General features: G+C 50.9%; 1 protein-coding gene across 5 annotated transcripts in view; it reads right to left on the bottom strand.

Moving 5' to 3' along the window:
• RYR1 (ryanodine receptor 1) overlaps nt 1-12,539 on the bottom strand; it is a 129,010-nt gene that overhangs the window by 108,884 nt on the left and 7,587 nt on the right. For all 5 annotated transcript variants that reach the window (XM_061388165.1, XM_061388168.1, XM_061388166.1 and 2 more), the window contains exons 4-16: nt 12,241-12,315; nt 12,081-12,159; nt 11,571-11,683; nt 11,172-11,265; nt 9,919-10,012; nt 9,732-9,806; nt 9,087-9,243; nt 8,774-8,938; nt 6,280-6,401; nt 5,289-5,484; nt 1,063-1,198; nt 885-980; nt 681-799 (exon numbers count right to left, since the gene is read on the bottom strand). In XM_061388165.1, the coding sequence (XP_061244149.1) occupies nt 681-799; nt 885-980; nt 1,063-1,198; nt 5,289-5,484; nt 6,280-6,401; nt 8,774-8,938; nt 9,087-9,243; nt 9,732-9,806; nt 9,919-10,012; nt 11,172-11,265; nt 11,571-11,683; nt 12,081-12,159; nt 12,241-12,315 (1,521 nt within the window). The remainder of the gene's footprint in view (nt 1-680; nt 800-884; nt 981-1,062; nt 1,199-5,288; nt 5,485-6,279; nt 6,402-8,773; nt 8,939-9,086; nt 9,244-9,731; nt 9,807-9,918; nt 10,013-11,171; nt 11,266-11,570; nt 11,684-12,080; nt 12,160-12,240; nt 12,316-12,539) is intronic.

Below are 12,539 nucleotides of genomic sequence, written 5' to 3'. Positions count from 1 at the left end.
GAGAAGCGAGGGGCCATTTGAATCAGGATAAGACATCAGGAATGTAAGGAAGGGGAGACAGCAGTAACAGCTGAGAGGTCAGGGGAAGAGTGAAAGGATCAGTCAGGGAAAAAGCACAGGGATCAAGATGAGGCTTTCAGATTAGTGGAGTGTCTTCAGGGCCCAGGTGGATAACGTAAACATGTGAGGTGGTGGTGGCAGTTTAGTGGTTTAGGCACTCAGTCGTTTTAGACTCTTGTGACCCCGTGGATTATAGCCTGCCAGGCTCCTCTATCCATGGAATTTCCCAGGCAGCAATCCTGAAGTGGGTTGCCATTTCCTCCTCCAGGGGATCTTCCCAACCCGGGGATCAAACCCGTATCTCCTGCATTGCAGTCGAGTATCTGAGGTGGTTAGAAATAATTCTATGGGAACCAGTAGCACTTGTGGCAAACTGGAGGGTATCTGTGCAGCTCCCACTGAAGACTACAAAATTAGAAACTGAATAAACTGCTTCAAAGATCTAATGAAGCATCTGATGTCGCGCAGAGCTCATTTAAGAACCATGAGTTGAAGACTCGGTATTGAGATGGAAGCTTGTAGCAGGAGAGTCCAGGTAAGGGACAAATTGGGGAAGGGGGGGCAATTTGAGGGCCATAGGGAAAGGTCAGGGTTCAGAATTCAGGGGATGAGGGGCCAACCTTGTGGTTCCTCCCATGCTTGTCCAGGAGGGAGATGATGGACTTGATGTGGTTCTCTTGGATGATGTTCAGGACTTCCGGACTCTCAATCAGGACACAGTACAGCACCTCCAGGATCCCTGCACAGGGACCAGCATGAGAGCTGACCCGGATGCAGCCCTCCCCTCCCCCAAGTCCCCATCCCCTCCCCGTGGGTTCTCCTACCTGAGGAGGCCTCTAGCCGATCCAGCTTGCTGACCAGCCAATCCAAGTTGTTGGAGAAGAGGGCACAGTTGGCACGATTGCCACGGATCAGAGAGGCTGAAGGTGGAAAGAGGGGTCAGATCCCATAGGACTGGGAACCCGGGGTGCTCAAGGGGGAGTCCAGACTGGGGCCCCTTACCCAGGATTTCATAGAGCAGGTTCACAATCTCTTTCCAGGACTCTGCTGCCTCCTCCCCTGCAAATTCAGCGAAGTGGGCAGCAGTGGTGTAGACATTTAGGCGGTCAATGCAATTCAGGACCAAGGAGAGCATCCCCTGGAATAGAGAAAATAGGGGGTCATCACAGGAACCCCAGGCCCTCCCTTCCTTACCTTTCTTGAATTTGCTAATTCATAATCCTTCAGTAGCTAGTGACTTTGTGTTCTCAGATCTAAACTAGAGTCACAGGGACTTCTCTGGTGGTTCAGTGGTTAAGACTCCACACTTCCACTGAGAAGGCATGGGTTCAATCCCTGGTCAGGGAACTAAGACGCTGTAAGGTACAGCCAAATAAATAAATAAATACACGTGTACTGTGCTTAGTCGCTCAATTGTGTCTGACTCTTTGTGACCCCATGAACTGTAGCCCACTAAGCTCCTCTGTCCATGGGGATTCTCCAGGCAAGAATACTGGAGTGGATTGCCATGCCCTCCTCCAGGAGATCTTCCCAACCCAGGAATCGAACCAGAGTCTCCTGCATTGCAGGGGGATTCATTACCAGCTGAGCTATCAGGGAAGCCCAAATAAATACATAAATAATGTTAAATCAGAGCCACCGGCTCCGTGTCCACCTTCACTCCTATTTCCCTCTTCTCCTCCTCGCCTGCCCAGACCTGACCCTGTCCTGCTCTGCCTCTGTCCCCAGCATAACACATTCCTATTAACATCAGGACTGAATCTGTGCTTCTCCTTCCAGCATTTTCTTTCCTTCCTTTCCACTTCCAAGCACCCTACTCCTGGTCCCATTTGGCTCAGCTCACTCTCCATACTAACCATCAGAGAGATGTTTGCCTTCTCCCTCTCCTTTTGTCTTCTTTCATTTTGAATTATAACAGATATACAGAAAAGCACATAAAAATGCACAATCAATTCTTGATTTTCACAGTAGCTAAGTTCTGTATAGTCGACGTGAGCACTGAATTAGTGAATCCTGAGAATCATGGCTCAAAGAAGAAACTCAGGGAGCATCTCTGAGTCTCTGAGCACAACATTTCCAACAATCAATACACACTCTTGTTTTATGTGTGTTTCTGTTTAAAGACACCAATTTAATAGATGCTGTTGATTCATTAACATTAAAATCACAACCAATGACACTGTAATTCATGTATTTTCTCAGAAAGGTACATCACAGCTGTCTTGCACTTGCAAACACTAGATAGCACTTTGCCACTGTGCTGAGGGGTCATTTTAATCAACAAAATTAACAAAAAAGCACAAAAATATGAAGTGTGGCTCTCAATATACCAATATGAAAAGGACGCTTGTTTACAGGTGAGAGTTGAAATAAAAAGGCAGACTGTCACCTTATTCAACCTCAACTGGAAACATGGCATCAGCTGACTTAAAGTTTTTCCTCTCTGTACATGTCCACAAATGACCACAAATACACTACAAGTATTGATTTGGTGGCGGGGAGGGTTACGAATAAATTTGAGCAAGTAGGCATATTTGCAAAGACAGTATCTGCAAATAATAAAGATTAAGTGACTATGGTTTAACAAACAAATATAAAGAACACTTGTGTAACCTCGAAAGAGAGCATTGCCAGCCACCTAGAAGTCACCTCGATGCCTCTCCTGATTATACAACTCTCTCAGCCAGGGATTACTGTCATCCTAACTTGTATGGAAATTCTTTCCTTGCCTCTCTATGCTTACTACCTATGTGCACATTGGTAAACAGTCTAGTGGCATTTTGCCTCTTTTTGAACTTGACATATACAGTAAGTATCCTTTTGTACATGGATTCTTTTGCTCAATACTAGATTTTAAGATTAAGAGCACAGTGGGACTTCCCTGGTAGTCTAGTGGCTAAGATTCTGTGCTCCTGGTACTGAGGACCCGGGCTCAATCCCTGGTCAGGGAACTAGATCCCACATGCTGCAACTAAGAGTTCAGATGTCAAAACTATAGATCCCGCATGGCACAACTAAAAAGACCCAGCTCAGCCAATTAAAAAAATAAATATTTTGTTTAAAAAAGATGAAGAGCATTGTCTCACGCAGTTGTCATTTGTTCATTTCATTGCTGAGAGGCATCCATAGCCATCGTATGGAGAAGCCACATTTGTGGATACATTCCAGCAGTAACAGACAATAAGGCTGCTATGACAATCATTGTATCTACATCCTGGGCTCATGGTAAGAGATGCAGCGCCTCGTGGTAGAGAACACAACCAGCTGGAGTCACACAGAGTGGCTCTGCCCCTAGCCAGTTGTGACTTTCAAAGACCTAACTCTTCTGTGACTCCCAAAGCAAAAGTCCTCGCCATGGCCTGGCCCTGTCACCTCTCCCGGCTCATCCCCTCCCACTCTTCCTCTAGCTCACCCAGCTTCAGTCAATTCAGCCTCCTGGTTATTCTGGAAACTCTCAAGCACACTCCCACTTCACGGCCCCTGTACTTGTTCTATCTCCCTTCCCTCAGGTGTAGGTGTAACTGCCTATCTTCATTCAGGTCATCCTCCCCGACCATTCTATTTTATTTATTTTTAATATCTATGTCTTTGGCCAGGTCTTAGTTGCAGGAATGGGATCTTAAGTTGTGGCAAATGGGATCTAGTTCCCTGACCAGGGATCAAACCTGCATCCCCTGCATTGGGAGTACCACTGGACTGCCAGGGAAGTCCCTGACCATTCTACCTTAAATTGCAACAACCCCAGCACTCTCTCGGAGAAGGTAATGGCACCCCACTCCAGTACTCTTGCCTGGAAAATCCCATGGATGGAGGAGCCTGGTAGGCTGCAGTCCATGGGGTTGCTAAAAGTCGGACATGACCGAGCGACTTCACTTTCACTTTTCACTTTCATGCATTGGAGAAGGAAATGGCAACCCACTCCAGTGTTCTTGCCTGGAGAATCCCAGGGACGGGGGAGCCTGGTGGGCTGCCATCTACGGGATCGCACAGAGTCGGACACGACTGAAGCAACTTAGCAGCAGCAGCAGCAGCAGCAGCAGCACTCTCTACTATTGCCCTGCTTTGTTTTTCTCCTTAGCGTTTATTATCATCATCTAATATACCCTATAATCCCTCTATTTTATTGATCATTTATCCTCTCCCCCATGTCAGCTCCACAAGGACATGGATTTTTCTGTTTTGTTGACAACTATAATCCCTCTGGTATATCTGTTCAATAAGTGGTTGTTATTTAATCTCTCTGCGACTCAGTGACCCATTGTAATTCCCATTGCAATATGGGAATTACAATCCCCCATGGGGTTATGGGGAGGATATCAGGTATACAAAACCCATAACATACAGTAAGGGCTAAATTCGCTAATAATAACCATAGTCAATATAGCATCTTCTATGTGCTGGTACTGTTCCAAACACTTTGTGTATACTAATCCCACGCCATAAATTTTGTTATTGTTAGTATTATCATTTCTAAGTCTGCCGCCCCCATCAGAATGGGAGCCCCTGAAGAGGAAGGGGGCCCAAGCTGTTAGACCCTAAATGAAAATGCTCCCCAATCACCGTGTGGAAATATCTGACCCTGGGCCTCTGTCCAGCCCCAGCCTCTCACCTCTCTCGGCCCCTCCCACTCAGACCTCTCGCCGAGTGGAGACCACCAAGCCTCGTAAAACACAAACTCCCAGCCTCTGACTCAAGCTGAAGTCCCTCCTTACACCACCCACCTGAAACCCGAAAACCTCTCTGGCCCTGACCCTCACCCTGCCCCGCTCAGGTTCTGTCTTCCCATCCCGCAGGCTCCGCCCCTACAGACACCGCCCCCTGAGGCCAGCAGCTCAGCCTCTGACTTCTCACGCCTTGCCTCCCTCCACAGGCTTGTCTTGGCTCAGAGCTTAGTCTCACCGCGCCGCGTCCTCCCACGAAAGGAAACAAGTCCTGCCCGGGGCCTCCAGGCTCCGGTCCCAAGTTGCTTTCACAGGCCCTGCCCCTGCTCTGCCAACACGCCCCGCCCCTCACCAAAACCACGCCCACCGCTCAGTCAGGACACTCAAGACTCCGCCCCCTCGCGTGTCCCTGATGACCCGCTCCCCAGCTCTGTTCACACAGGACAGGTCCTTCCTCCTGCCTCGCTCCACTCAGACCACCGCTTCTCCAGGCCCGGCAGGCTCCGCCCCTCTCACAGGCCCCGCCCCCGCGCCCACAGACCATGCCCTCCTGGGCTGTGGCCTCACCTCCTCCTGGAAGAGGCTCTGGCGGTTGCGCAGGCTGCGCAGCTTGCTCTGCTTCTCTTCGTGCTGTAGCTCCTCGGAGGGCGGCTCAAAGTAGCCGATGAGGTCCTGCAGGCTCAAGATGACGCCCTCGAGAGGCAGCGCTGTGCCCGCCGGGGACCCCGAGCCCCTCGGCTTTCCGCTGAAGCTGTCCAGGCCCCTGCGGGGACCGCGCATTGGTCAGCAAGGGACCCGCAACACTGTGCAAGTCCCGCCCCCTCCCACCCCGAGTCCCCGCAGGACTCCCACAGATACACCTGTTTAACAGAGCGGGAGACGGAGGCGCAGGGATAGAGGGGCATCGGCCTGAGTTCACACAGTCGCCAAGGGCAAAGCGTCTGTGTAGGACACGTCATGCAAGCATAGGTCACGGCTAAGGGATGTCTAGGGTCGAGGGTCTGGGTGTCAGGGGTGTGAAACTAGGTAATGATCAGGGATGTGATGTCAAAGTCATGACTGGTAGAGACAGATTAGGGGTCAAGTGTATAGCTGTGGTTAGTCGCTCAGTCATGTCTGACTCTGCCACCCCATGGACTGTCCACCAGGTTCCTCTGTCCATGGAGTTCTCCAGGCAAGAATACTGGAGTGGGTTGCCATTTCCTTCTCCAGGGGATCTTCCCCACCCAGGGATCAAATCCAGGTCTCCCGCATTGCAGGTGGATTCTTTACCATCTGAGCCACCAGGGAAGCCCAAGAATACTAGAGTAGGTAGCCTATCCCTTTTCCAGGGGATCTTCCCAACGCAGGAATTGAACCGGGGTCTCCTTCATTGCAGGCAGATTCTTTACCAGCTGAGCTACCAAGGAAGCCCCAAGTGTATAGAGGTCAGGAGTTTATCTATGTTGGGCATGTGAATGTCAGAGATAGAGATGTAATGGTCAGGTGCAAAAACTCCAGAAGCACGGGGGTCAAGGTGTGGCCTGGCCCCCCAGGGCAGGGCAGGCTGGTGGCTCACTTGATGAAGTGGTTGTAGAGGCCGGCAGTACTGTAGATCATGCGGGCAGCCTGAGACTCCTCGTGCTGACAGCGGGTCAGTGACAGTGCGTCGTCCATGTGGCCTTCCTGGTGCAGAATGGCCTGGCAGTGGTGGAACAGAGAAGTCAGGAAGGGGACCCAGTCCCTAAGGGCCATGCTCCCCAGACCTCCACCCACTCTCTAGCCCCCTGACTGCCCCCATCTTTCACCAGATCTCTGCCAGTCCCCCACCATCCCTCTCCATCTGTCTCTGTCTTTCATCCTCAATTCCTCTCTCTTTTTTCCCCTCTAGCTTTCTCCTCTTTCTCCATCCTTCTGTCTCTGTCCTCTGCTTGTGTCTCTCTACCTTTATCTCTCTCTCTCATGTCTATCCCACACTGTCTCTTTCTCCCTCCCTCCCTCTCTGTCTCTATCTCTCTCTCTCTGCCTCTTTCTCTTTTTAATTTTATTTATTTATTAGTTTTGGCTGTGTTAGGTCTTCACTGTAGTGTGTGGGCTTCTCGTTGCGGTGGCTTCTCTTGTTGTGGAGCACAAAGTCAAGGAGTGCAGGCTTCAGTAGTTGTGGTGCCTGGATTTTGTTGCCCCAAGGCACATGGGATCTTCCCAGACCAGGGATCCAACCCATGTCCCCTGCATCTGCAGGTGGATTCCTAATCACTGGACCACCAGGTAAGTCCAAGCATCTGTCTTCTTTCTCTCTTTCGGTCCCTCTTTGATTTTCACTCTCTCCCTCTCTGTCTCTATCTTGTCCAGGCCAGACCCTCTCCATTTGTATCTCCTATTTATTTAACATCCCCCCCACATCAGAAAGCCCTAGTGCACCCCAAACCTAACATGTCCCAGACAGAATGCCTGCACACCTTTCTGGAAGGTGAGCCCATCATGGCAGCTGGCTTTCCCCTGAGCTGACCTCCCAGTCCAGGACCCCACCCAGTCCAGCAACTTTAAATATCATCCACTTGCCGACAACTCCCACATTCTCTTCTCTGGTCCAGGCCTGTCTCTAAATCCTCTGCTCTTGTATCTCCAACTTCAGTCCTCACTTTTTTTTACAAACAGGTGCCACTCTAGTCTTCCCACTTATTTCGTTAGCAAGTCTATTGCATGTCTCTATTCTCGGCACTGGGGCCTGTTCTCCTGAACTGACACTTGGCTGTCCCTGACTCGCTTAATGGCACTTCCCTCCTTCCAGCTGCTCAGGACAAAAAGGGCAAAAATAATGGCCTCATCCTTAATCCCTATCCCTTTGACCCTGATATCCAATCTGTCAGAAAATCCAGTTGGCTCTGCCCTCAAAATACAACCAGGCTCTTCCGCCTTTCCTCATTCCACAGAAACCCCTGTGTTGTCCACTGTTATCCCCCACCTGCCCCCTCCCGCCCCATCTCCCTCCTCCAGCTCTGCTCACTCCCATAGTCTGTTCCCACAAGCAGCTCAGGAACCCTGTGACCCTTAATCAGGTCACCCCCAGGCCTGCTCAAAACTCTCTTGTGGCTCCATCTCATACAGGGTAAAAGTCAAGATTCCCCACCCCCCACACCTCCATCACCACAGCCCACAAGGCCCTACACAATCTGTTCCCATCCCCTCTCTGCCCTCATCTCTATAATCCACCCCTTGCTCACTCTCCTCCAGCCAAACTAGATCTCCTTTCTGTGACTGCAACAGACCAACTTCATTCCCAACCTCAGGGCCTTTGCACATGCTGTTCCCTCTATCAAAAGTATTAATAGCTTTCCTACTGTTCGGTTGTAAAACTATGTACTTCATTAGAGACAGTTTAGCCAGTGTCTGAGCATGGGGAAGGCAGGGAACAGGTCAATCTAGCTTGCCTATTTTTCCACATATACATCCAGAACAACTGGGGTACTCAATACTTGGTTGAATATTATTCTCAGTTTGTTACTGTCCATCTTTTTCTTTCCATCTCTGTCTTTTCTTATTTCTGTCTATCTTTCTCTATTTTTATGTCTTCATGTCTGTCTATATTTCTCTCTCTCTTCATATATATATATATTCTTTTTTAACTGGACATTTACATCGATAAATATACCCAAATCTTTGTACAATTATCCAATTGATTCCCTTATGATAAATGTCTAACATCAGAATTACTTATGCCAAAGGACATATCTTTTTAGCTTTTAGTATAATTTGACAAAATCCTCCAAAATGTTTCACTTTATTTTCATTCTTTTTTAATTTATTTTTAATTGGAGGATAATTGCTTTACAGTGCTGCATTGATTTCTGCCATACAACAATGAAAATCAGCCATAAGCATACATATTTCCCCTCCCTCTTGAACCTCCCTCCCACTAAATATATAAAATTTCTTTTTTCCTGTGTCTCTCAATCTCAGTTTCTCTCTCAGCCTTTCTTTCTCTCAATCCCATGCTCAAACCCTGAAGGTCCAAGCATGACCACCCCCAGTCCCCTTCCTGCAGCCCATCCCTCCCCATTCCAGGCACCCACCTTTTTCTTGAGCACACCAAGTCGCAGGGCCTTGGGGTCCGGGGCAGCATAGGTGAGCCACAAGCCTGAGGCCACGTGCTGCACGAAGCACAGTGACTCCCCATACTTGATTTCCGGGGGGCCCATGCCCTCCACGTCCCGCTTGGGAGCCGTATCCAGTTTCTCCTACAGGGGCAAGGGTCAGAGGTCAGCCTCCTCTGCCTGTGAGTTTAATGGGGAACCCCCGCCTCCGACAAGAGATTGCAAAGTGTGAGGTGGGGCTGGAGTGGAATTTAGAGCTCCAGGTGAGCGCGGGCATCCTGATTGCACCAACCTTGGAGACACGGAAGCAGAAGGAGGTGGCCTTGGTGTGGGCCTTGCTGGCGTCAACCACCATGAGGCCCTGGTCCTCAACGAGCGCCAGGTACCGCCCAGTGGTGACATGCCGGATGCGGAGCGGCTGGCCCCAGCGCAGGTGGCTCCCGCTCCAACTGCAAAGGGTAAGGACGAGGTGGGGGTCAGAGGGCCCCCCAGTTCTTCCAGTGGACACCACAGTCTTTGTTGAAACCTTCTCAAGCCCTCTACCCTGTTCCAGGGGGCCCCAAGCCTTCCTCCAAGCCCTCAGATCTTTCTTAGGACCCCCAGGTCTCCCTCAGGAACCCCAAACTTCTCTCAAGCCCTCATCGCTTCCTCAGAGCTTCCCCAGATAATTCTGGTGCACCCAAGTTTCCCAGATCTGTCATTTTCTCCCCTCCACTTCCCACAGTTTCAGTCAGGACCCCCGATCTCTCCCTCAGGAACCCTCACCACCCCCGAGACCCCTAAGGACCTTCATTACTCCCTTAGGGACCCCAGATTTTCCCTCAGAACCCTCCAGTCTCTTCCTCAGCTCTTCCTCCAAAACCCTCTTCTCCTCCCAGGCCCCCCAGGAACCCCTCACACCCCCCCTGCAGCCTGCCTCCCCCAACCCGACCTGTACCTGATTCTCAGTGGTTCCAGTCTCCAGAGGGAGCGGGCGTGGGTACACACAGATCCCCCCTCATAGTAGACAAGTCTGCGTACATGGAAGATAGCAAGGTCAAGGGTTCAGGGTCCAGTCCCCCAGCCAAACTCTGCCACCCCACCTCCAGCCAAGACCCCAGACCCTCTTGTCCCCAAGCCCAGACCTGCGCTGGTCATCACTGTCAGCAGGGGAAATGGTCAGACATTCATCCATGTGTCCATGAAAGAGGCGGAGGACATGGCCACCGGTCACATAGCCTGGACGAGAAGCAAGGGCAGGTGGTCACGGGGAGCTGGAGCCCCCAAAAGGTCTGGAACCAAAACTGGGGGCCTTCCTTCTGCCCTGTGGGAAGCTGGGGGCCGGGTTTGGGGGTCTGCAATCTGAGACCCCCCTTCATCTGAGTTTGAAGGTACAAAGTGGTAGTCTGAGATTTGGGCTCAGTTTGAGGCCTGAGCTGGGGGCATGAGATTTGGGGTCTGAGGTGGGGGATATAATTTTGGCAGTCTGGGTGTGTGGGGCTGAGGTTGGCAGGTTTGCAGGTCTGGGGTTTAAAGGTCTGAGTTTGGATTTTTGACGTTGGGTCAGAAAACGTCATCAGAGATTTGGGTCTAATATTCCCTGACACTGGGGTCTGAGTTCCAGGGCTTGCTTTGGGGCCTGGGTTTAGAAGTACAATGGCTGGATCTGAAGTTGGGATCTGAATTTTGAGTGTTACTTTGGAGGTCTGAGGCTAGTATCTGAGGTTTGAGGTCTGAGGTTTGAAAGTTTTAACTTTTGGGTGTGAGTCTGGGGAGATACGAGCTTTGTAGTTACAAGTTGGTGGATTTGAGGGTCTGAGATTAAGGCCTGAATTTTGTTATCTGTGACTTGAGTCTCAGCTTGGGTCTGGCTTAAGGCCCTGAGGTTTGATGTGTGAGATTTGGGGTCAAAGTTTTAGGGCCAGTTTATTCAGGGTCTTAGCATGGCAGTCTGAACTAGGAGATGGTATTGGAGATTTAAGGTTAAAGTTGGAGGTTTGAGGTTGATTGGCTGAGTTTGAGTCTGAATTAGGGGTCTTAGATTGGAGATCTGAGTTTGAATTTGGGGGGCTGGTTTTGGGGGTTGAGGGATAAGCTTGTGCTTGCCTTTAGAGGCTTTGAGTCTAAGAGATAAGCTCCAAATTTAATGTTTAAAGCTTTGGATCTGAGTTTAGGGGTCTGACCTCTAGGACTTGAGTTTGGCATCTAAGCTTTGCAGTCTGAATTTAGAATCTGACAATCAGTTTGGAGATTTGAGCTCTAGAGTCTCAGACTTGGGGTCAGTTGGAGATCTAAGTGAGGGTTATAATTGGGAGATCTAGAGATGGGGTCTGAGGAGTGAGGTTGGAGGTCTGATTTGGGGGTATCTGCTTAGGGTCTAGAAGCCTGGGGTCCTCACCCTCTTCACAGCCAGAGCAGATGGGGTTCATGTTCCACAGTGTCTGCATGAAAGAGGCGTCAACCTGGAGCTCCCCACTGGCTGTCGACAGGTGCTGGAGGCCACCAGGATGTAGGGGTCAGAGATGATAGGGTGTGAACAATAGTTCCAGAGTCAGTCAGAAACCAAAGTGGAAGCCAAGAAATGGGCAGACAGAAAATTAGAGGTCACAGATCAGGAAACGGGGATCAAGTCAGGAAATGGGGCATCAGAAACCAGAAACTGGATGGAAACCGGAAACTGGGAGTCAGGACACTGGGGCCAGAGACCAAGCAAACCCATGATGAGGAGATGGGGTGGATCCCATGACCCCCAGCCCCGGGGCACAGTAGGTGCTGTGGTGGGGGAGGGACTGCTCACCAGGTAGCGCTCAGAGGAGACACTGACAAGAATGAGGTCATCGCCAACTCGGACCTTCTCTCCTTCTGACCTTTGCTTGGAGGCTGGGTGCGTCGTCCACCAACAGGCCTCTCCTATGGGCGGGGGTGGGAAAGGCTCTCTGAATGTGTGTGCGTGTGTGCTCAGTCACTCAGTCATGTCTGATTCTTTGCGACCCCCTGGACTGTAGCCTACCAGGCTCCTCTGTCCATGGAATTTTCCAGCTAACAGTGCTCTTCCTCAAGGTATTCCCAGCCACGAAGCCTTCCAAACCCTCCTCCCCAAATTCTCCTATTACTTCTGCCTCAGTTTCCCATTCCCACCCTCAGACTCTCTGCCTAGAGTTCCCCCACGTCTACCCAAGTCTCTCTGTCCGGAATATGTCTATCCACACCCCAAGACTCTCAGTTCCAAAGGTCTGGGGTGCAGACCTGCACCCCAACTCGTTGCCTGCGGTGTCCCCATCACACCCCCTGCCTCCAGCCCCTATACCTATTGCATCCTCCTGAAGTCCTACGTCAAAGGCCAGCTTGTCAGTCATGGAGCGAGAGGTGGTGAGGCAGCTCAGGTACTAGGGTTGGAGGAGGGAGTCAGCCTCCTGGCGGGCATTGCCCCCTCACCCCCTGCCCCGCCCCCTCCTGGATGCACTCACCATGCCGCTGTGCGCGTGCCGGAGCAGGATGGCATGGCCATACAGGAGTGTCCTGTGTCCCCCACCCTGGGATGACTGTGGGGGCACAGAGGGCACAGAGTGAGAACAGGGCCCCCCGAAACATCTGGCCTACCAGGGGGGAATATGCTCCCCAGAAAACACCATTCTCAGGCCTGGATTCGAAGAAAACTCAGCTTAGACCAGAAACAGATTTTCTGCCTCAGCTTCCCTGCTTCCCCAGGGAAGCAGCATCTGGTCTCTGAGAAGCCTGTGGATGGGGTGTTTTATATTCCCCAAAG

Source organism: Bos javanicus, chromosome 18 (genome assembly GCF_032452875.1).
Source record: "Bos javanicus breed banteng chromosome 18, ARS-OSU_banteng_1.0, whole genome shotgun sequence".
In the NCBI taxonomy this organism is placed as follows: Eukaryota; Metazoa; Chordata; class Mammalia; order Artiodactyla; family Bovidae; genus Bos; species Bos javanicus.
Note: the sequence above shows the minus strand (reverse complement) of the source record. Positions and strands in the feature narration are given on the sequence as shown.